This window comes from Rhodnius prolixus, unplaced genomic scaffold (genome assembly GCF_049639745.1).
Source record: "Rhodnius prolixus isolate KJV_2025 unplaced genomic scaffold, Rpr scaffold_1, whole genome shotgun sequence".
Taxonomy (NCBI): domain Eukaryota; kingdom Metazoa; phylum Arthropoda; class Insecta; order Hemiptera; family Reduviidae; genus Rhodnius; species Rhodnius prolixus.
The window spans coordinates 8,497,384-8,522,386 of record NW_027411581.1 but is presented as its reverse complement, the minus strand read 5'-3'; the positions used below and the strand labels follow the sequence as shown (position 1 = coordinate 8,522,386).

General features: G+C 31.5%; 2 protein-coding genes across 6 annotated transcripts in view; one reads left to right on the top strand and one right to left on the bottom strand.

Annotated features, from left to right (window-relative positions):
• The window catches only part of LOC141456309 (glutamate receptor ionotropic, kainate 2-like), a 19,178-nt gene extending 6,260 nt beyond the window's left edge, over positions 1-12,918 (bottom strand). For 3 of the 4 annotated variants that reach the window (XM_074132235.1, XM_074132481.1, XM_074132394.1), the window contains exons 1-11: positions 5,818-5,942; positions 5,544-5,699; positions 4,421-4,605; positions 4,147-4,319; positions 3,930-4,071; positions 3,628-3,795; positions 3,008-3,154; positions 2,703-2,921; positions 1,790-1,990; positions 1,617-1,701; positions 910-1,048 (exon numbers count right to left, since the gene is read on the bottom strand). In XM_074132235.1, coding sequence (XP_073988336.1) covers positions 910-1,048; positions 1,617-1,701; positions 1,790-1,990; positions 2,703-2,921; positions 3,008-3,154; positions 3,628-3,795; positions 3,930-4,071; positions 4,147-4,319; positions 4,421-4,605; positions 5,544-5,699; positions 5,818-5,875 — 1,673 coding nt within the window. In that variant the 5' untranslated portion in view covers positions 5,876-5,942. Of the gene's footprint in view, positions 1-909; positions 1,049-1,616; positions 1,702-1,789; positions 1,991-2,702; positions 2,922-3,007; positions 3,155-3,627; positions 3,796-3,929; positions 4,072-4,146; positions 4,320-4,420; positions 4,606-5,543; positions 5,700-5,817; positions 5,943-12,778 lie in introns of those variants that run through there. The other variant, XM_074132311.1, reaches the window with a different exon arrangement.
• On the top strand, positions 10,127-25,003 carry KaiR1D (Kainate-type ionotropic glutamate receptor subunit 1D). 2 transcript variants are annotated; one of them, XM_074132744.1, is made up of 19 exons: positions 10,127-10,354; positions 10,585-10,680; positions 12,807-12,962; positions 13,044-13,228; positions 13,329-13,486; positions 13,881-14,022; positions 14,115-14,285; positions 14,367-14,519; positions 14,645-14,863; positions 15,025-15,231; positions 15,511-15,595; positions 16,741-16,879; positions 17,140-17,277; positions 18,636-18,834; positions 19,111-19,342; positions 20,106-20,221; positions 21,117-21,272; positions 23,199-23,352; positions 24,863-25,003. In XM_074132744.1, the coding sequence occupies exons 2-18, from the start codon at positions 10,602-10,604 to the stop codon at positions 23,247-23,249; spliced, it is 2,586 nt and encodes an 861-aa protein (XP_073988845.1). In that variant the 5' UTR covers positions 10,127-10,354; positions 10,585-10,601; the 3' UTR covers positions 23,250-23,352; positions 24,863-25,003. The 2 variants fall into 2 exon arrangements, with proteins under 2 accessions (XP_073988845.1, XP_073988920.1); XM_074132819.1 differs by lacking the exon at positions 24,863-25,003 and having other exon boundaries at positions 21,117-23,346.

Here is a 25,003-nt window from a genome sequence, read left to right as displayed (position 1 = left end):
CAAGAAAAATTAAAGATCATGATTAATTTATTTAAACATTATTTTTAGACGGAAGTAAGTTTTTTGAAGGAATCAAATGGCTGAGAGTTACAGCATTTTCAGAGTTTCTTTTTTTGCTAAAGACGAGTTCAAAAAGTTACTTCAGGACTAAATGTTCAAAGTTCAGATACATTTTGAGGGTGGGTGGTCCTAAGGTACAGAACCTAGGCCACAGATGGGCCTTATACTTGTGAGACTTGAGACTCTTTTTTTTTTATTTATTTAAAGACTTTTTTATTCTGCTACCATGAGGACGAGTTAGAAAAAAAAAATTTAACTTTAAAATGTATTTAACTTAAAATTGGTAAATTGACTCAATGGTTGGATACATAGTGATGGGGAATACCAAAGATTTTAGGTAATTTTAAACCATCATCAGGAGATCGCTTTATCTCTTTCGTTTAGAGAATTTCTACTAACAACTTTAGAGAAAAACCTGCGTCACTTTCTTCTGTAACGCTAGTCGTCAATTCGTTTACGATGATCCCATCAGGAAACAATGGTGACCGATCATAACCATCTGTAAGTCTGTGTATTTTGTTGAATGTTTATAATCAATAGGTTTTTACAACTTACAAGCCCTTGCCATTCACAAATTTGTATTTAGTGTTTACTAATATGCCAGCCAAAATTACGGGAGTGTAATTCACTAGTACATTGCTAAGTCATACCTATTATTATAACATTATTCAAATTGAATATTAACCCTTCAAGGGAAGGAAACTAAAGAGGGAAATCCTAATTCCGAAAAAACTTTATCGGATGTATTTCAGAAGATTAGGTGATAAGTTTTCATATAGTAAAGAATTCAAGTGGTAATGCGATACATACAAGTATAAAGAAGAAAGAAAATAATGAATCATAAAATACCTGGCTAGAAAATACAGTATAAGGGAGACTCCAAGATATGCGGTGGCCATATAAATCCACACATCCAATGATAATGGTGAAAGAAAGGAAAATAAATCTGGAGGCTGTTTAGTTGGTTTGCTGAACAATATACTGATACCTTGAATCAAAACCTTAATTACGTTGAAGCTTTAAACTGTGCAAATAAATGGGTGTGTGTTATTACATGAAGACTATCTGAAGTAACTGGAGTTATCGGGGAAAAAAGTATCTTCAACAGCTATGTTTTTTGAGAAAATCTTAGGAAATAGAAAAAAAAAACTGTGAAACTTAAAGAAAAATCCCAGCCTTTTTGACCAATTCAAAATACATTTTATTTGTTTCATGGGCAAGGTCCTATCAAAGAAATTGGATTGTTTAAATTCATTTTAAACAGTTTACATGACATGAAAAAAAACAAAAAAAACGAAATCTTAATGAAAATTACATAAAAAATTTCTGGATTAAATAAAAAGATCTCAACGAAAGAGCATGTTGGGAAAAATAAAATAAAACAGTTGTTTTACCAAAATGGCTATCTAATTAATTGAATGGAGTAGGGTAATCTAAATACTGAATATTTTAAATATTATGCATTATTATTATATTATAACATTTCAATGATATATTATTATTCCTTCTTCTAATTTATTAAGAAAAAAGAAATCTCTTGATAGGGAAAAAATTACCTAAAGGCATGAAAGGCATTGTAAAATCCACAGCACTTCTTCTTTCATAAGTGATTGTCAGGTCACAAATTGCTAAATCTGCTTTCTATACAAAGAAAAATGTATTATTTAGTGAGAGACTAGTTAGATCTCAGCCATCCATACGAATGTTTCAGCAGAACAACTATACATACTCTATCTCTCAATTCTTTTATTAGTCCATTCCACTGTTTTGTTTCATGATTGTAAGACCCGTACTGTCCGTCAGGTGCGAGAACGAACTTATATTGAAATTTCAAATCTTTAGCAATCTCATCTATAAGATCTAATGAAAACCCTTCGAATCTTTCATTTCCTTGAGCATTTGGATCTTTTTCTCTTAAGTACGGTTCACCCTAAGGAAATATCACAATTGTTTTATAATACAAATTATACCAATGGCAGAAACAAATTAAGACTTAAAGTAACAATATAATCTTGATCTTAAAGTTACTTGAATAATTGAAAGATAACATATGCGGCTTTCTCCCGCAGAATTTTTTGATTTAAAATCCAAATTTATTCTTCAAACTTAGATTTTTTTTTACTAAATGTTGGACGCTCCACTATTATCTGAGTGCTTCGCTATGATTCAAAAAATTTGAAGTGAAACACCCAACCAACTTTCTCGCAATTCTCACAATTTTCTGTAACTAATTTTACGGATTTTTGGCATACTCAAAACTTTAGCATTATATTAAAACCCAGCATCATTGTTTAAATAAGTAAAACCATTAAATAAGCCGAACTGGCACTTTAGAGAAAAGCCACAATACCTACCACCATTGAATCCTTCTTAAAATCAAATTTCACGAATACAGTTTCCAGCAAATCTGATAAGTTCTTAGATACTAAGTTCCTGCTCGACTGGTTACAGAGAAAATTACAGTATAGGTAATGTGTGTAATCACCCTTGACAGTTTGAAGTAAAATGAAGAAGAAATCTCAAGAAAAATAAAAAAAATCAATTGATGAAGTAGTTTTTGGTTAAGGATTTGGCTATAAGCTATAGTCGGCTTTTAGGGTGATAATTTTGATTATAAATAATTAATTTTAATCAATTTTTACCAAACGAGAAACAACGATGAAAGTTTTGTTGCTTATACTCTGGAAAAGTTCTCTTTCCATTTCGCTTTTACTTCTTGTGTAAGTCATACGATTCTCTGGATCCCAAGAACCAATTTTCCTAAATCCCGTTGACATTAATTGTGTAACATCTAAAGTAAAGAAAGTACGACGGCCATTGTTGTCGAATTTTATTTTCCCTGACATACCTTCCATTTCTATCTGTAATTAACAATAATATTGTGCTTTACAAATATTTTTGTTGAATTCACTTTTACTACATATTTATTTACTTATTTTACACTTACCAATTTCATATGTTCCACTAAACTATAACCATATTCCCATTTATCCAGTTCATAACATGATAAAGATTTGACACTTAAGTCTTGGTTAATTCCATGCAAAGCTTTTGCAAATAAATTCACTGCATCGAATATTAAAGCAGATTCTGTCTGTTCAACAAAAACGAGATAAGTAATTCAACAAAAAAGAAACTTATTAGAGTTGCAAATGATAAATTCTGACGAGGAAGCTCTTTTGATTTTCTTTCACAAAATTTTAATGGTGCAAACCCTTAAATTTTGCCAACAAACTCAGTATTTTTGAAACATATTTTATAATACAATTTTATACTATAAAACATTATACTGAAATGACCCAAAACTATTGTAGAACGCACTTTTCAAGAAAAATGTCTGCAAAAAAAAAAAAGTAATAGATCAATTTAGAAAAAATAGGTGCCAGTTACGAGAAAATCGAAAAATAAGACATCCTGTCAATGAAGTGGTAATACCGAATGAGTAATTTTCTTTAAATTTGTAATTTTTGAAATTTCGAGATTTTTAAAAATCTTAACTAAATGATATTTCCACTTCCTAGAGGATATAGAAGTTACCTATTTATTGAAAAATAAAAATAAAAATACCTTAACTGTATCCGGAGTTAACAAAAGTGGACGCTTTCGTTTCTCTTCAGCAAAAGTCAGATCATGTACAGCAGCTTGAACCATATGTCGTTGAGGATCAATTAATCTCAACGCAGTAATGTTCGTTTTTCCATATTTGAATTCACCAAAGTCTAGCGTATGAGCATCCTAAAAACTAATCTCTCTTACAACAGTGGCATCGAAATACAACATATTTCCAGAAATCTTTATGTACAAATAGTTTTATTTTTTCTAATTTAAAACTTGAAGGACTTGCTACATTTTAATTTTAATAAACTTACCAGGGAAGTTAAAAAGAAATTCTGATATTCACCCACCAAATTCACTTCCTTAGCCTGTTCTAAAATTGTTAAAATCTTATCTGTAGAACAATCTAAAACAATCCTAGAGGCTGAAGAATTCTTAATTTCTTTCAATAAAGGTCTGAAATTAAAAAATATTTATACATACAATAAATGAATAAAATAAAAATGTTCCAAAAACATTGGACTAGCTTACCTCTGATCTTCATCATCCAAAAGCTGCCATACAGTAAATGGGACATGACCCTCAGAAGTATAACCTCTTTTATGAGATTTAAGAAGTTCTTGAAATCTTATTAATGCTTCATCGTCTTCATAAATGATGGTATAACTTGCCCAATCCATGTCTTCAATAACTTCAAATAATGCCTACAATATACATATATTACATTTTGAGTAATCTAAGCAATCTTAGAAATGGTTCATAAATGATTACAATTACATTAAGGAGAGATCTTCATTAAAATAACCTTTGCTAAAAGTCCTGTTTCAGGAAATAAGTTCACCGTACTCGCAACAGGAACTGAAGATAAATCCCAGAGTGTTTCCAAATGTGGAACATCCATCACACTGCAAATGGAGTTCACAACTACAGAGGTTTCAGTAGACTGAGGTCCAAAAATTCCGCCGATTCCATTTTTTGTCAGATTACAGACTGAAATTAAATACGCTAATTTTTTAGATTTTTGATCATTCAAATATTAGATGTTACTCTTTCACATGTTTCATAAATCAAAGGTCTTATTTCCTGTAAAAGCCTAAGTAGATTCCAGTCATTGTGGCTAGTTAGACCTACATACGAGTATATGTCTTAGAGCAAAACAACGTATCCTCTATTTACGCGATTCGTTGACGGAGCTCTCGCTGGCTAGCAGAGTAAACCTCGTAGTACCCTCTAGACTAACCTTCCAAGTACTCTAATCCTAGCATTTCTTGAATCTAGCAAGTAGTTGAGTTAAATGGACTATAGTGAACGGAATAAACTAGTAATTTTTATTAAACTGAAACACAAAACACCCCAGTTCTTCAAAGGATGACTGAACAAAGGGTGATATTACGTGTGAGATACTCAGATTCTCAGAATGGACAATCTTCTGGAAAAAGAATATCGTTAAAAAATCGGCCATTCATAGCCTTTTAAGATGCATCTCCTGTTACCTCGAAAGGGAATCCAATGACTTGCTCACAGAAGGAATTGAATGGCATACAACCAAATTTTGTTACTAAAGTGCAATGAATTCTCTACCACCCACCATTTACATTATCTTTGACTTTAAAGCTTCATAAACTTATCTAATTTTTTAAATAAACGTTTTTCATTGAACAGTTTAGTAGTCAGATGCAAGGTGAACACTAATTGAATGTGAAAGAATGTACAAAGTAGCAAAACGGATTCACATTTAAACAAATACTTAAAAGGTTCAGTAGAATGATTTTTGTTTTTCTTTTTTTTCTACTATTTTTTCGAAGTACAGACATGAGAGTACAGAAATATTTTGAAACCAAACAAAAAATTAAGGGTTAACGTCATTAAGCAGAATGGTGGACTGTGGATAATTACTTTCATTTATTTAAAGAGGTAATGTAACTTACCTCTTAAACTTGTGTTAAAACTGTCAAAAACAGAAATATGCTCAATTATAGGTACTAGTACAGTATCCGGCAGAATACTAATGTCATGATTGATCCTTTCTATTGCAAATCTAAACGCTAATTCTTGTTCTGAATCTTCCGAATGAAAGAATCCCACTAAAAATAAATATTTTTGATATTAATTAATGTGTCTATTGAATAATTAGATATAAGACAATTTAAATGAAATTCCAATAATTTCTCTTGACCAGTCAAACACCTTCAACTCACTTACCTAATGGTATTTTATTTGCATTTACTAATGAGAAAATAATTAATAAAATAAAAAACATGCTAACTTTATAGATTTGTCACACCAAGCACATACTAAACTATGATCTAAAATAAGAGCAGTTGAACTGGAAACATGCCAACACAACAACTCCTAAATAATAAAGATTCCCTCGAAAAAACAAAATCACTTTTCTATTTTAATTTAAAAGCTATAAATATTTGTAGCCAATTATAGCAAAATAATGATAATGCAATTCAAAATATTCTTATAACTTCCATAAGAATATTATTTTTATTGAATGAAATTATTAATTTAGAAATCTGGAGCTAACACCTAACTTTTAACAGAATAATATATTAGAGACTCACAGAAGAGCTCATTTATCTAATTTTCCGAATTGTAGACTAAAACCGTGTTTAATAAATAAATATGTACAAATATTTTCTGTTACATTGAAATACACAGTACAGTACTTAATGAAATGATATAAAGCAGAAAATGACCGAATTTAATGCGTATATATAAACCAACTCTCTTTTTTGTAATTATGTTTTGTAATTATCTTTGTAATTATGTACAAATAAATGATATGCTGGCTGTATGGGTGCTACCAATGCCAAAAACAAAAAAAAAACTTTTTTGGATCAGGGTCTTGAAACAAGTTCATAGAACTTTATAGTTACTATTTAAAGAAAATTTTGATTAGTTATGACTTCCACTTTACTTTCAGTCTTTGCTGAGACCCAAGAGCCGATAACGAAGCATAGACCACTGGATTTTATATCATGTTTTTCACTGGTCTTATATTATTTTTTTTCAATATAACTGAAAGTTAGTAAAGAACAAAAGAAGTTTGTAACTGAAGTAAATTTCCAGAAAATACTAATTAATATTTTACTAAAAATAAATTTGAATATTAATAAAAAAAAACCCTGAATTAATTTTTGTCGTATTTTTCTTTTTATTAAAATCCCGACTTTCGAACCTCAGGATCACCAATAGTAGCTCTAAATGTTTGCATAAAAACGGATTTATTTACTTGATTAGCCAAAATGATTTGATAACAGACACTGGAACAGTATTCAACGATCTCTCTGTGATTCAGCCCAACCAAGAAGTATTGATTCGAGAATTGACTTCCCTAGGAGCACTAACACTCTTGAGAGCAGCTTAGCTGTATGAAATAACTAAATTACTTAAATTTAGGAGTTAAATATCTCTTTCACAGAAGCGCAAAAGAATAGGTTTACAAATCGAGATTGCGTTTGAAATCAATATATCCAAGTTTTTATTGAAATAGTTATATAAAAAAATGTAGAAAATATTTTTTTCCAAGCTTGTCCTTATTAGACGATACTAGAAACGTTTTATTCTATAAATAGTTGTTCAATAAGGCATTTCCAGTAAAATTTTAGCACTATGGGATTTATATTGTTACTGCTTTAAATATGTAAGTGTTAATGCTAACCTACAAGACTGAAGTTCACTGCTATCTAGTGGCAAAGCTTGAACTAAGAGAGCATATCTAATTTTTAATACTTCTAGAAATATTGATGATTTTATCCTATAGAGTTCTGGAGGGTAAAAATAATTGACAATGGCCAGCATTTTGGATCCAAAACCACGTGTTTGACGTTCTAAGAATGTTGTCTGTTCAGAGCAAAACTGGATTCTCGTCCCTTCAAATTAGCAGAAACGCAATAGCACATTTGAGTTGTGAATTCTACAAACTAAAATTCTAAAAACAAATACAACTTTACCAAATTAATGTTATCTATAATATTGGTCACAGTATACATATGTACTTTTTTTTTAATTTCTAATGTCCTAGAAATTCAAAATTTCTGGGTCTGGTTCATCATATTCTCTGAAAGAAAATAAATCACACTCTAAACACGAATGAAAATCAGAAATCAGTCATTAAAAAAATTGTTAAAAGGCTTGCATTTTTTGAGGGCAACAATACGGTTGATCACCTGGTTTAGGAGTATCGGCTGTAAACCAATTTTTCTAGTAAAATGAATTGACCAATCGCCTATTATAAACTTTCCCAATAATGGAGTCAATGACCTAATGGTTGCCTAAAATAAGCTAAAAATAATAAAAACTTATTTTAATGTAACATACATCACCTCTAACCTAATTTTTTTTTAATCAAAACACAAATGTGGTGAAATCACACCATCTCTTATCACTACGAGTATTTACGCATTTAAATTTTCTAAAAATCTGAACTTGGTATTAAACTAATCGTTAACTTCGATATTCATGTTAATTTCTTAGACCAATTTGGATAAAATTGTTTTTTGATCAGGGTAATTACGGATATTCTTTATTTAGCGAGCTAAATTGCCCCTCCATGATGCTGAAAAGAGGGTGCAATCTTAATTTACTACTTTTCCTGTTTCTCCCTAATTACCCCCCACTGACTTTAAGTCAAGAGTCTCATTTCCATTCCTACACCCAGCCACTTCTTTTTCTAAACCTTCCCTCTACTGTTGGAATTCTTCGATCCTGATTCATTCTCTCCTACAATTTCTTTGCGTCATATTTTCGAGTTCATACCATACTGTACTGCACCTCACTCTCCAAGAGACTGTACATCTTGGGTTTTTTTTTAATAGCGTGTCTTAATATTATCCTCTTTGTACTCCCTTATTTCTACTATTCCACTCTATTGTCCTTATCTTTTGCCTTATTTTAATCACGATCTCGGTGCCATAGCCAAGGAAAAATCTACCAAATACTGTGGTTGGCATCATTCAAAAATTCAAAAAAAGACGTAGAATACCCTCGCCAAAGTTGGTGGTAGTTTTGCTTTACCATGGTTGAACATCTGTGAGAGTGTTAGTGTTTCTATTGTCTAATTAAAAATAAACATGAGTCTACCGGGTCTGGTCAATATTGATAATTCTCCCTTTTGCTTGGCCGAAGAAGAGCCTGGTCTTCTGTTACTACTTCACCTCACTCTCTCTAGGAAATGAAGCGCCCACGGCGATGAGATAAAGAAAGGTGTCCTCAAGCTGCTTTGGGTTCTACCTGAGAGCGTATGCGTTCTGAGTCATCGTTCTGAGTTAAGTTACTGGGAGATGTCTACATGGGTAGGAATGAGTGAAGACCATTTTGCTCAATCCACTCTCTTTTGTTCTGTTCAGAATTGGTAAAGATAGGAAAAGAAAGGTTGTGGTTAAATCGGAGACATTTCATTTAGCCGTTATAGATCCAGTCTCCATAGTATTATGCTGTAGGGATAAGCTTAATATTTGCCTTTAGATCGATAGGTATTTTATAATACTCCATTCCACGATACACAATTTTTTTTCTCTCTCTCTTCTAGATTTTTCGAAATCCTGTAGAAGATGAATGAAAATTGATAGTGAAATGATTTAACCCTTTTTTTTTTTTGTGTATCGAATTCCACTTTCCTTTTCTTTTGCCCAAACTACAGTTACCGTTTTGGAAATGGAGGCTAGTTTTAGAAGATCTCTTAAAATCTAAGATTTAAAAAATTAGATATAATGCATTCGTTGTGGGGTGTTTATAAATGAATTTATGTACTCCTAACTTTTTACAAAGCGACCAATATTCGAACCATATTCGGGTATGATTATTTAAGAAAGGCAGGTGATTTATCATTTTGAACCATTCAAGACAATATTAAAAAAAATAAAAAAGAGAAAAATCTCTTTGATTCAACAAGTGACAATAATTACATACAACTGATCTTACTGCACCCGTTTTCTACAGATGAGAATATAGCTGGGCGTAGATCGATGCAGGTTACTAGGCAACGAGAAATGGAGATGCTGCAAAAGGCTCATTTCCCAATTTCCTCATCCTCTTACATATTAATGATCTTAAATGTTTTAATACAGAAAACAAACTTAAATAAATAGGTTAAAATTAAAAATAAAATAGAAAATCTAAAATGTACAAATATTAAAAATTCATGACTTTTTTTTTTTATAGTAAGTTCTCTTTTTATACGTTTTTAAATTTCAATTTAGTACAATGAAAATAATTGTGTGGAATTTATTTCTGTTTTGTACCGTAAATGTTTTTTTTAGATTTTCAAGTTCCTTTTCAATAACCATTGAAATGCTTTTTGAAGAGTCTCATTTAATGAATGGTGATCATTATAACAAAACTATGTAGTTATAAAAAAAAGTTGGAAATTATTTTATTTTGAAGCTCTTATGAATAATAACTATTCTCTCCATTAATCTCCAGTATTTATTTTTTGTAAAAATAATTTTCCAAATGAAAATAAATTTTTGAACACTGCATTTTATGGATAGACATGCGCCCAAGGTTTCCGCGCATGCAACGATCAGCTAGGCTGCCTGTTTCGTCCTAGGGAGGATACTTGTCGAGTTGTGTCCCAGCTTCCCAAGATCTAACTGCACTTAATATAGGCCTAGCCGGTATATATTTCTTTAAATTTTGGATATTTGTGAACTATAAAAATATCCGTTCAATTACTTCTCATAATTTTCGCCTAAAATTAGGCTTAAAATTCACATATTCTTATGTCGAGGTAAGCAAGTTGTGGTCTTCCATTGTGTTTCCTATAATATTACAATTTTATTATTAAAAATGTATGTAAATAAGAAATTATATTCTTATCAAATTACCATTTAAAAAAATATATATTTATCATATTTTAATTTCCACAATCTTGAGGTTTATTTACCACAATAATCTGATTTAATTTTTTTAATTTTATTTGCTGAAGTAACATTATAATTTGTTCCTAACTAATTTCAGAGAGCTGTTAAAAGAAAATGTTTTATTGGTTTATGCTGATAATCGTGTCAGAAAATTTCCATTGTCAGTATGCTCTTCCGGAAGTTATAAGAATAGGTAAATACATTATTTTATTTTTTAAAAATTGCCTTGGTCTTACTTACACTATATAGTAATCATTTCTTTTTTTGGAAAAAAGTAATTCTCGCACAATTTCAAAACAAAAGCAACCCAATGCATGAACACGATCTGCAAAGTCGAATGGCTTTATCAATAAAATAAAATTGATACAGCAAAGAAGAAAAGAGAAAATCTATTTTTACACCTCCAATAACAAATTCAAATTAAGTGTTGCACCTTTTTTTTTAAATAAAAATTGCCTGCATTTTATAGATTGTGAAGTTGAGGACTAATCACAACTATTCAAACGTTTTAAATCATTTTATATGGTAAATATAGTTTTGCCGAACAGTTACGATCTTAAATATTGGAGATACCGAAATATAGTCTTTAATTTCTGATATATTATAAAATTAAAATAAATGACTTTTTTACTCAACTTTGCAATAAACAATGCACTACTCAATTTCATCAGAACCTCCACGAATTTCAAATGAATTTTATTCTAAAAACTTCACTACTCAATTAGTATATTCAAGCCTTATATAAACTATGGCATTTTATGTTTTGATAAACAAATTTTTTTGGAACACTTCTTCTATCGAATAGACATATTGTTTCAGTTTTTTTACCTTTATTGAACTAGGTTTCAAATTCCCAATTACATTTTTCACACAATAATTAAAATTTTTTACAATAACATAAAATCTCGTTTGGCAATCCTCCGTAAAATTTATACAAATGATAAGGCAAATTACACTAAAGTCGTACTTTAAAGGAGGGCCCTCACCAAGAAGTGCCCATAATCGAATTATCCCGGTAAATGTTTCAAGTAAACGTTGTAGAGCTGCTTGTTTAAGCAAAGTTTAAATCTCAATCGTTGGAGGTTTTTCGAGAAAATCACAAAAAAATAAATAAATTAAACCATTTTGTTATAAGTGTCAAGCTTGATCATTTTTCGACAATTTTTCTATGAAAACCCGACACAGAAAATTTGACAAGATCGTAACACTTTCCTTAACTAAGGAATAGAAAAACCCGGTTGCCCTGCATGACCACAATTTTTTTTAGCGGAATCTCTCTCTTCAGCTAAACGAACCATCAAATTTGGACTATCTGTCTTACTAGTTATTCTGAATTTCCATATAAATCACTATTTTATTTATTAATTTTTAAATAAATCGAATCAAAATATCTTTTCTTAATTCTTCCTCTTTCTGTGATCCCGATATAAGGAGCAATGTTAATTTATGAAATCCAACGTGATGGTTTAGTAAGTAACTCTGCATATACTGGTCTTACTAAAATAAAATGGATGATAAAAATAATTGAATTTGCTAAATTAATTAATAAAACTACCCTTGAAAATCTAATAAGAAAGGCTTAACACGATTTTCACTTACTTTAGAGTATATTAATGATGAGTTCGAGTCTCCTTTATAACATAATTTGACACGATTTCTCTCGAATTTTTTACTGCTGTACACTTCGCCAATAAATTTAATTCATTGTAACGTTATTAGGTGATAAAACAGTACTTTACACCATAAAAGAGGACTTGAGGAATCCTCGTCAAATTAATTTTCATAAAGTTTGAAGTAAAATTGTTCTCTGGTGAACAGTTAGAATAACAAATTTAAAAAATCAGTCTAGTAGGTTTAAAGAAAATCGAGGGAAATACTACATGTTTTTTGGAGAAACTTCCTTTTTTGTAAGGTCCAGCATTTTCTTCCGTGGTTGCTTATAACCATCTCTATTGGTCTTAGATTTCAAAATATCTAATAATAATGTAAGCAGGGATTGCGAGAAACCTAACACTATGTGAGGAGGCCGACTTTATCTAGAGCGTCCTGCTTCTTGTTGTGTGTACGTTCACTTCCTACAGAGTCTACTTTTTAGACACTTTGGCCTCTCGTCTTAGAGTTCGTTTAACACCAACTTTGCCCTAATTCCCTTCTCAGACTTCTGAGATGTACCGCTGTCGAAGGCAGCTCCATTTTCTCCCAGAGTTTTGGCTCTTATTTTTAGTCCAATCATAACCCTTGAAAAGTTAAGAAGTAATTAAGAAAGTAAATTAGGTTAGAATAGTACTTACTATGAAGGCCAACCAATTCTTTTTCTAGGTGGTTTATTTCATCCAGCTGATGACAAACAAGAGATAGCTTTTAAATATGCCGTAGAACGGATCAACGCAGATAGAGCGATTTTACCACGTTCTCGACTATCAGCCCAAATTGAAAAGATATCTCCTCAAGATAGTTTTCATGCTTCCAAAAGAGGTCTGTTAAAAAAACATTTGAAATTAAACTCTTTTAAACAATTACAATAATTTAATCCAATTACAATATAATGTTCGTTAGTATGCCATTTATTAAGAAGTGGTGTAGCGGCTATATTTGGACCTCAGTCATCACAGACCGCATCTCACGTGCAGTCCATATGTGATACAATGGAGATCCCTCATCTAGAAACTAGATGGGACTACAGATTACGTCGGGAAAGTTGTCTAGTAAACCTGTACCCACATCCTATGGTACTATCAAAGGTAAATACTTTGCCTGTTTTTTTACATTATTTTCGAAACCATAAATTTTAAACTTTACTGTTTTTATTTTAAATAAAAATAATATTTAAATACATTATAGGCTTATGTGCAATTAGTTGAAGCATTTGGTTGGAAGTCATTTACAATCATTTATGAAAGTAATGAAGGATTAGTTAGATTGCAAGAACTGTTAAAAGCTCACGGCCCATCAGATTTTCCAATTGCAGTAAGACAACTACCAGAAGGCAACGATTACAGGTAATTAAAATAACATAGAAAAACATAAGCTTTGAAAATGAATGAAATGTTCAACAATTATTCTTAAGAGAATGGAGCCATAAAGTTCTAAGTAAGGATGTCTCATCTCTCAAGGTCTACAACGGATTCTACATGCTCTACCCACTCTTTGTTTTTCTCCGTCCTCTTCGTTCAGCCCATAATGTCATTAAAAATATTGGCTTAGATAAAAGATTCTGAACATTAACATTAAACCACACTAAAGCTTCCAAGACAGCAAGAAATCAAATCATCAGGATCATCCGTGTGATCCCATGGCTTAGAGTCAAAATCGAAATTGTTACAAATCATCAGAATCTTTAAATTAAATTTTCCTACTTCTTTTTCCTACTGAATAAAAGCTTTTACCTTTCAGACCTCTGTTGAAACAAATAAAGAATTCTGCAGAATCGCATATTGTGCTAGATTGTTCAACAGAAAAGATCTACAATGTATTGAAACAAGCTCAACAAATTGGCATGATGAGCGATTATCACAGTTATCTAATAACTTCATTGGTAATTATCTAATTTCTACAAGCAGTTGATTTTAAAATATATATTCTCCGTTAAAAAATTGTTCTCTAATTATTTTAATTTTATAATTGCAGGATTTACAAAGCGTTGATCTAGAAGAATTTAAGTATGGAGGCACTAATATAACTGCTTTACGATTAGTGGATCCTAATAATGTCGAAGTTCAAAGAGTAGTTAAAGACTGGATGTCAGCAGAACAACGTCAAGGAAGAAAAATTGACATTAGCACTCCTGATTTAATACCGGTTAGTCTAGTAATAGATTCTTTTAACTTACAATTTATTTTATTAACTAATTTAAAATCAATTATTAACATTACATTACAGGCGGAAACAGCGCTCATGTATGACGCTGTACATTTATTTGCAAAAGCACTGCACGATTTAGACAGCAGTCAACGAATCGATATAAAACCCTTAAGCTGTGATGCGGTGGATACATGGCCACATGGTTATAGTTTAATAAACTATATGAAAATTGTGAGTGTGCTAGCTGAAAAAAAAAAATTATTAAATAGGCAAACTAAAGAACAAAAAATATGAAATGGAAACAAAATTTAGGATTTTATAGTAAAAAAAATCAATTATTACTATGAATATTACAGGTTGAAATGAGAGGTCTAACGGGTGTTATTAAGTTTGATAACCAAGGATTTCGTTCGAATTTTGAACTCGAAATAATAGAGCTTACCAAGAATGGGCTGCAGAAGATTGGTTCGTGGAATTCAACAGAAGGAATAAATTTTACTAGAACATACAATGAAATGATACATCAAATTGTAGAAAATTTATCCAATAAAACAATGATTGTCACCACGATTCTGGTAATTGTATTACCATTTTTTTTTTGCCATAAAAATCAGATTTTTTTCTTTAATAAGACTTAATAAAAACGGCTGAAACATTTTAATGAAGAATAAATATGTGATCATTCTTACATTCATAAATTTAAATCTCCAGGTTTAAATTAATTATATGATTACAGAGTGCACCATACTGTATGAGGAAAGATTCAAGTGATAAACTAATAGGCAATGCGCAATATGAAGGTTACAATGTGGATTTAATTTATGAAATTTCCCGTATCCTACACTTTAACTACCAAATAGTACTTGTTCCTGATGGCAGATATGGTTCATTTAATAAAGAAACCAGAGAATGGGATGGAATGATACGAGAGCTGTTGGATCAAGTAAGTAAATTTAATTTAAAATACGAGTAGTTTTCTGAAAAATGTAATTAGTTTTTTCAAAAAGCTCTCTTCTTACTTATATTGATAACTTGTTCACATCCTATTTGTTCGAATCATATCTAATCATTAAAATTGCCTACGGTTCAGCAAGAATTCTCACCGATTGCTGAAAGCTTTATTAAATGTTGATTCCCATTTCTCATGATAGATCTCGATTTTTTTTTTAAATCTCTATGAGTATTATCTATAATTTCTTCAGAGGGAATTCATTTGTTCTAGCGCGCAGATCTTGCTATAGCTGACTTGACAATAACTTATGAAAGGGAACAAGCTGTTGATTTCACAATGCCATTTATGCATTTAGGTAAGTTAATATTCTGCTCAAAAACAGAGCAAGCATTATATTTTGCCTAAGAAAAATTTATAGGTTGTTAAATTTCTTTTAACACTTCTTTGAGATTTTGAAATACTTTGAAATTTACTTCAGGAGTTATCAATATTACTCTTAACTTGAATTACATGTATTTGACAAGTATTTGCTGAATTACTATGCATTTTCAGCATAGTAACTGCCGACAATATTTGTAAATTTTACTTTCAAAGTAATGAATTTATTTATTTTTTACTAACAAGCTATTCCCACTAATGCGGGATTTTGGAGTCATAGTCCAATAGTCATAGATGAACCATTTTCCATCAAAAACGTCTAATTTCGACAAGGCGATGTCTACCGTCAACCCCTCCTTGAACGTCGTCTCTTTCAATGCAATGCGAAAGAGACCAATGTAGAATAATCTTTGCCGCTATTCTTAGTCCATCCTTTGCGAGATCCTTACCTAAAATCCACAGAATATATTTATAAAAATACAGTTTATAGTTAAACAAAATGGCCGTTCTTGGGATCGTGGCATTACAATTGAAATTGAAAATTATTCTGGAATACGAAATATTTCTACTGCGTCTACATTCAAGCTCTATCTTAGAACAATGATCTGTCGTGCTTGGAATGTCAAGAGGTGTAAGGAACCTGTTTATAAGACCACAAAAAACCCACTTCTTTCTACCCTCAGTTCTTTCTTTCTCGACTAGCCTACTTTTCTGAAACGTTACTTTTACCTCATTTCCTTTTCAATCTGGATCTTCCGCTGCCATTCCTTCAACACAATCTTCGTTTTTTAAACTAAATAAACGGGAAGGAAGTCATAACTATCTCTGCCAATTCTACTGAATAATGTCAATAGCGGACCGAAATTGGACTGATTTGGGATGACTAATCAGTCAGCAAGTTAGACGGTAAATTATGTGAAGTCAAAAGCTCTACCTCTGATGATGGATTACAGTCCGAAACTGGTCAGAGATACGATAAACATGTGAGCTACGTCAGTTAAAATCAAGAGATATTATCCTGCGCGCACCTAACCACATTATCTACAACACCTTGGAAAATTATAATCAACTTAGAATTAATGAACCAGATGAGTCTAATTCTGGGTTGAATTTTGATTCCAGGTATTAGTATTCTCTACCGGAAGCCGATCAAACAGCCACCAAATTTGTTTTCCTTTTTGTCACCGCTATCATTGGATGTCTGGATTTACATGGCAACAGCATATCTTGGAGTATCTGTTCTACTATTCATTTTGGCCAGGTATAGAATATTTTCTTGTAAATAAATTTACAGAAATAATTTTGTCTAAAAAAAAAACTTGAATATTTCTATAGTTTCCAAATTTGATTGCAAGATAAATACATACAATTGACTTTAAAAATTAATTAAAATAATAACAGCTCTAAATTCTTGAGTAGTAAAAGTAATTTTAGATATAGTCACAATAATTCAAAATTCATATTAATTAATCATTCTTTTTTAACTTAATTTTGGAGGAAGTAGTATTTTGGTGTTGACAGGTTTACACCATACGAATGGCAGAATCCACATCCCTGCAATCCTAATCCTGATCATTTGGAAAACCAGTTTACACTACTCAACTGTATGTGGTTTGCAATTGGATCACTTATGCAGCAGGGCTGTGACTTCCTACCAAAGTAAGAATTCAGCCTCAGAAAATATGCAGCTTATGTTAAAGCACGCATAAAACTTTTATGCCTAGTTTCCGTTTAGAAGAACATATATATATATATATACATACATTTTTAAGTCATAAGTAAAACATAAGGAAATGTGTGTTTTTGCATCCGAGCGGCATATTTTTAAAATGTGGCTGAAAATGTTTGCGTGTGAGTAGTTTGTGTTTCGTGCATGTCGTATATGGAATGTGCAGATTCAGTCCTTATGAATGGGAGAATCCACATCCGTGTATTGATGAGACTGATATGCTAGAGAACCAGTTCTCACTGCTCAACTCTTTGTGGTTTACCATTGGTTCTCTCATGCAACAAGGATCTGATATTGCCCCAAAGTGAGTTCTTTGCTAGTTATTATATAAAAAAAAAAGTCACATTTATAATTTCATTGCAACATTTTCTTTTTTAAGTTTTGATGGTCAGTAAGTTATTTACCTCTTAGAGAAAACGGCCTACAGGGATAGCTAGGCTACTATTTGATTTAACAGTTTCTGCCCTCTAGGTCAAGCGTAGGTCACTTATAAAAGGAAGTAACAGTTTTGAACAAGAAATTGGCTTTAAAAAAAACCATTTAATTGAAAAAATATTAAGAAGCCATATTAGAATTACATCAGCCTTAGCTTGCATTTTTACTGATTTTCTGACCTGTTTCGAATGAAAAAAATAAACAATTAGATTTTATACAAAAATTGGACTTCCATACTTCTACCTAGGTGTCAACGCATCAACTACCTAAACACGAGGAAGATCTCCTCATCTCCTCCCTCATATTTAGCCAGATAGCATTGTAAAGATAAGACAAGTCACAACATAAGCTTCATAAACTCATAAGATGAGAGAATATTATGACTAATTAAATCATTTGGTTTTGTCCAACATTGCGGAGCCAATCATGTGTTCCAAAACTCATATATGTTTCAAAATACTGTACTACACTTCCTTAAGCGCTATTTCTCTGCATCGCTGCAGCAAACAACAACCTAGACTATGAACAATAAAAAACAATGATGTACACATTACAAATTTTGTGATGCACTTGCACCTAACGATTACTTGATAGAAAATTCTTACAACTTAACATGCTAAACTGGTAATGTCAATTATAAAGCTGTGGACATTTTGGTTTATAAACAAATATTTTGTACTCTAGAACATGGAACTAATTACAATAGTAACGAAAGATGAACAATTAATATTGCATAATTTATAAAAGAAATTAAAATTTTTGCATTTTATCTTGTTTGCAAAACAACTCACAAAGTTTAAAGATAAATAAAACAATAAATTATTTCTGAAAGATAATTTCGTCATTTTTTTAGGGCTGTATCTACAAGAATGGTTGCCGGAATGTGGTGGTTTTTCACCTTGATAATGATCTCATCTTATACAGCGAATTTAGCCGCATTCCTGACGGTAGAGAGAATGGATTCGCCCATTGAAAGTGCCGAAGATTTAGCCAAACAGACCAAAATCAAATATGGAGCTTTAAGAGGAGGTTCAACTGCTTCATTTTTTAGGGTTAAGTTACTATTCAGTTTGTTTAAGGCCATAATTTTGTCTTTAAAAATAAAAAAAGGAATTTCATAAGTTAAATTTAAATTTTTGCTTTCTATGAAATTTTCCAAATGTCTCTTTTGAAACGTCAGCCCGCAAACTGATTGTTCGCAATTGATTTGTGATTGTGTTTTATGGATTCAGCATTACTGTAGAAAAGTAAATCATCTACAGTCTGATATCCTTTTTAAAAGCACTATTTTGCTGTGTCGAAATTTTCGAATAATCAAATTTTTCCAGGATTCAAATTTTTCAACATATCAACGAATGTGGTCATTTATGGAATCAGCTCGACCCAGTGTCTTCACAGATTCTAATTCAGATGGTGTAGAACGTGTAACTAAAGGAAAAGGAAATTATGCATTTTTAATGGAATCTACTAGCATTGAGTATGTGATCGAGAGGGATTGTGATCTGACACAAATAGGAGGTCTTCTGGACTCTAAAGGATATGGCATAGCTATGCCACCGAGTAAGTAATAATTAAAAATAAAATAATAATAATTCAGCATAGTTGGTTACTTGATAGTAATATGAAGTCTTAGCTGCCGATATAAACATAATTAAAAAGTTAAAATTTCAATAACTCCATAGATTCTCTAACAAACTAAACTTTAGTACATACGGACGTGGAAGTAGTGAGCGGAACTAGTGAGGGATCTGAAACTTATAACTTCTTCATATTGTCTTAAAAAACTTGGCATTTTAATTGAACATTTGGATCATAACTAAAACCTGATGGCTCCTTCTGTTGACTGGCAACTTCAGATGGAATCGCAGAGTCTTAGAATCTCTAAAATGGCTATAAAATATAATGTTCTAGGGCAATTAAATTTAAACCAAGCTTCAGAGGAAAATCTTTGCAGCTGCTTTCGGAAAAATAGTGATAATTTGAAACAGATTTTAGTTTAATGGATTTTGCGCAGTTTTAAGTTTGAATGTTTTGCAATAGTTCATTTTTGAAACATCTTGCTCAGATGTTTCACTTTTTTCCATTCTCAAGTACGTTAAGTAATCTTCTTTTAATGAAAAATTAGTTTTAAAAAGTTGATTAAGATACAAAGAAATCTTTCGATTCGGGAAGTCATCTTACCAATTAAAAACGGAAATTGTAAAATCTAAAGCAAAAGGCATATGAGCAAATCAAATCGATTGATGAACTGTTTTTTTGGTAATTCATACACCTAATTGTTTTTGTAAATAGTAACAGTACAAAGAGGTAATTTTTTCTCTAGATTCTCCATATCGAACTGCAATAAGTGGAGCAGTTTTAAAACTACAAGAAGAAGGTAAACTGCATGTTTTAAAAACCAAATGGTGGAAAGAAAAGCGGGGTGGAGGGGCATGTCGTGTAAGTCATTTTTTTCATTTTGCTAAAAAATTATTATAATTTTTTATTTTTTCTACTAAAATTTGGAATGAAATTTAATTATTTAAATGTTTAGTAACATCAAAGTCTTGACTGATACTCCACTTGTTTAATCCTGAATTCTTACAAAAAGCTTTCAAAAATTCTCGCCTAAGCAGCATCTCCAGTGCGATCTCTTTAACTGACTTAGGTTTCAAGACAGGTAGAGCCAGTGGGTTGTGACAATAAGTAAGGCCGAATGAACAAACTTAGAAATTAATAAAAAAACATTCTCAAGGCAGCGACAAAATTAGTTTTTAAGTTCTAGGCTCGATGATATCTGAGGAAAAGGACGTCATCCTTTGGGCTAAGGATAGAGAAAGGAGTTCCTTAAGCTAAGGGAAGACTTACTTAATCACGGCCGAGCAGCTTTTAAAGTTACATGAACAGCTAAGAAAGTGGGTCAGAAGACCTGCTTGGAGTGCTTAGGGCTGAATGAAATCAAATCAAGTCCTAGATTATTAACCACAAATCTCAGGAATGCTGCATAATTCCAAGCAACTCATATGGTGGCTAGTTGAATGGGCGCTTTAAGCTTAGAAAACACACGAGCCCAATGGCTTTACTTTACGATACATCGCACCATTTCTTCACCATTGGGAGATTCCTACAGTTGGAAGTTGATTAGAGCCACGAGCTTTGCAAAGGCAATCTTAGGCGGCTACTTTGTTTTGAACCATGTTAACCTGGGTCTACCACATCATTATGGATCGCAATTAATGCGATTCCCTTTCCTAATTCCTTTTTTCTAATAATCTATTCAACTCTTTGGTTTTCTATCGTATATTCAACTTTTTACACATACTTTGTAACATCTATAATTTTGTGCTTGTTCTAGGACGATGCTCTGAAGAGTAGTAGCGCAGCTAATGAACTAGGATTAGCCAACGTCGGCGGAGTGTTTGTAGTATTGATGGGAGGCATGGGCGTTGCTTGTGTCATAGCGGTTTGTGAATTCGTGTGGAAATCACGTAAAGTGGCTGTTGAAGAACGGGTGAGCAGTCCCCTTACTTGACCACTAACCCCCGACTTGGGAGATACTCCCAACTGAAACTTTTCAAAGTAATTAAGCAAACAAAAACAAAACATTTAAAACAAAAATCATTTCTAAAGATAGTTATAAATAATTGTCTTGATAGAAACACATAAAAAGGTGTGCTAGTAAAAACAAAATAAAAGTCACCGTAAGAAATATGTAAAATAAAGAAAATGACAAATAGATATAACCTCAAGTGGTTGTCCATAAAACTAAGTAAGCAGTGCCATCAAGAGCAAACAAAAAAGGAACAATGTACACTTTACACAAAAATGGATAATGCATTACAGAGCAAACTTTAATTCTATTGTAGAATTCTCAAAAGACATATTCATGACTTGAGAACCCCATATAACTTTAAACAGATTTTTTAAACTTTCCTTAATTAAAAATTATTTTTATTGAAATACAATAATATAATCTCAGAGCCTATTCATGTTACTAAAATTTGGAATATTGTTCTACTGCAAGACCCTAGGGAATTGGCAAAAGAAAAAAGAAAAGAAAAAGGAATTAACTCATTGAACAAAGCACTGGATTACCATCTGAGATTCCTGTGGTTTAAAACCAGTTGCCTCCCCCTAGATTTCTCTTCTTTCAGCTGACTGTCCGGAAGCCAGCAGTGAACTGAAAAAAGGCTCCGGTGCCAAAGACCTCATATCTTAACGCGCCTTAAATTAATAAAATGATAATTATAAAATAAAAAATATTTACCCTTATATAACCAGCAATATAATTTTAATTGAATAATTAGGCGTTCTGCCATAACTGACTTACATAAACCTAAGTCCCACTGTCCTGGAAATCATTTAACTTAATGCAAACAACTCATGGAAAAAGATCCACATTGTATGAATTTAAAGTCCACGCAACTGAAGAGGGCAACGTAGTGTCTGATCGTTGGCTAAGGAGGCTGAAAGGTAGGCATTAATTAAAAGTATCTCTTTGGTGATACAAAAAACCTTTTCTTAAAACAAATCTTAAATAGGATGGCAAAGCGAATATAGTTAATAACAATAAAGGAACCAAAGCATGTTACTATTCGGCAATACACCCAATCACGACAGTTGGACTTACCGGAAAACCAATCCTGGGATTTTAAATTGTTTTCATACGATTATGAAAAGGACTCAATAGGACACCTCATAAAATCTCACGACTGAGAGACAATCAGCAGCATCGCCCTTTGTTAGCTCACTTCAGCCACTTTAGCAACTGCTAAACATACGAGTATGTTAGCTATTTTCTTAAAGTAGATGCTAGCACTCATTCTTGCATGCTATAAAGCAGGAATAGCTCGCAACAGTCTTTATCTTTTTACTACTTTTTACCTATAATTAAATATAATTTTCAAATATTTATTCTAATAATATAAATAATGAAAAAAAACCAAACAAATCTATAACCATTAAAAAATGGATAATTTAAAATAAAAACTGGGTACTACTGTTTTTTTAAAAAAAACATTATTCATACATTAAAAATGTATAAAATTCATATATTAAAACTTTGTCCTAAATAATCACATTGCATTTCTTTTTGTTTTGCTTCTTGATATTTTGAATGTTCTTGAAATTTGTCATTTTACCAAAAAAACCGAAACAAAAGGAAAAAAAATCAACGAATATTTCTAGATGTAACAATTATATTTAATTGCTCACTTGTATATAACTGAATGTTGGAACGTAATGAAATTGGTGTGGATAGCTACTTTTTACTTTAAGAAGGTTTTTATAAATTATTTATATTTCCATTAAAAAATCAAAAATTTTAATGGTTTCTACCAAACGTCTTCCCGTTATAGTGTGACATTTTTAGTTTTATTTTTAATTTTTATTTTTACAATTATTGTCTTTCCAAAATAATTCCTTAACTTTTTTATAGTTGTACCAGAATGATGACTTACTTTATCACGTGAAGCATCCAAATAATTAAAATTCCCTATATTAAATGCAAATAAATATTATTTAAATTGTATTTAAGTGGCGATGAGTGTATTGCGGATTTTTGTTTATGCATACCGGATCTATACCAGGAGGTAAGTGATTTGTTTTTAACTAATTTTTGTAAATCAATAGTAATAACAATACTTTATTTAAAATAACTGAAAATAAACATGTGCATCAAAGAATACAACTAAAATGAAAGCCATTTTCCGTACAATTTTCATCTATAATTCTAAATAAGTGAACATGTAAATTTATATATTGCACTATATTCAATAATTAGATTTTTAAAAAATTTGTAAAATATCAAAATTAAGTTTTTGCTTTAAAAAATAATGTACACAAATAATCTTTTATCTTTACAAAACACGTATTTATGATAATTAAAATCACCTGTAACTAACTACCTTCATTTTGTATATATTTCGTTTCTAATTTCTCTTTTCGCCCAAATTGTCTTTCCGTTATATCTCAGTAGGCTTATTTTTCTTCCACGTTAGGGTTAGAGCTTAAACGGATCAATTTATCACGTACTTTTCTACTTTGTGATCCTACAGTTTCATACAGACACTTAAGATACTCTGTACTTAATAACAAAAACAATCCTTTCAAAATGTTCTATTTTCATACGATAATCAAACCTTCACCTGGGAAAACTTGAGTGCCAATATTTGATCTATCTATAGTATTTCTTCTTAAGAAGGAGTACACCCTACATCTAGAGAGAGTACATAATTTGTACTTATACATCAATCGTTTATTGAAATAAAAACGCTAACGTAATATTCTCTTGAATTTTAAGTATTTTTCATTTTTGATTGCAAACTTTCCTTTTCCTTACAGAAAAATATATTAGTTCTTAGAAATAAGTTAGTTCTACAAACCAAACAATTAGGGGAATTAGAATTACACAGAGTTAAGAAAAGGGGAGAGAACATAGAAAGCACAACCACGGAAACTTCTAGGACATGCTGATTGTGCAATAAAGACTTAAAACAATTATGCTTGTCTCCAAAAATAGATTGTGTTATGCTAATTGTGCTCAAATTGTAGACTCGGGACTCGAGGAGAAATATGTTAGGCCAGGAATGATTGACGTTAGGGAGATGGAGAACCACCAATTAAAGTATAACTGACGGGCAATGATGTCCTAAGATCCAGGGTTTTCTCACTAAAGGTTTTTTGGTATTCAACTCCTCTGGTCAGTGGTCGAAGGTCTCCTAGTAACGAAGTAGCAAAGAAACGAAGGCAATGCAATCAGTCTTTTATAAAAGGCTCTCCTATCACGTTCTAGGGACTAAGAGAAAAAGCCACGGGTCCATCCTTTGGGATTACTGTGGGTACTTTGCTTTGTCGATGTAGGCTCTCGGCACGATCTGAGTGCTGATCTGCTGATTTTTATCTACATTACAACTTTTAGGTGACCAAATCGAGAAGCCTTTCCTACACCGGACCCAACTTATGTACCACGTACATACACCACGCTGGAAACCTAACTCAAAAACTTGTCTATGCACCTTTTGACACCACCTTAATTTTTTTTTAAACTAAAAACTAGCTATTTTACACGAAAAATATTTGCTCTTTGATTTTCTGTTTTAGAATATTCTACGTAGAGAAGATGCTTCACATCATAGCGTTACTTTCTTACAATCAGGTACCAAAATCGATAACAGCGTAGAAAAAACTGATTACATTATGTTACTTTACTACACTGTCAATAAGTTTTTACATAATTTTTTG

What these genes read in the sequence shown, in the direction of transcription:
- KaiR1D (XM_074132744.1), top strand. Translation starts at nt 10,602, where the DNA reads ATGTTTTATTGGTTTATGCTGATAATCGTGTCAGAAAATTTCCATTGT. An exon ending in GCACTCCTGATTTAATACCG is followed by an intron (nt 14,286 to 14,366) that starts GTTAGTCTAGTA and finishes ATTACATTACAG; the next exon opens with GCGGAAACAGCGCTCATGTA. An exon ending in CAACTGCTTCATTTTTTAGG is followed by an intron (nt 18,835 to 19,110) that starts GTTAAGTTACTA and finishes AAATTTTTCCAG; the next exon opens with GATTCAAATTTTTCAACATA.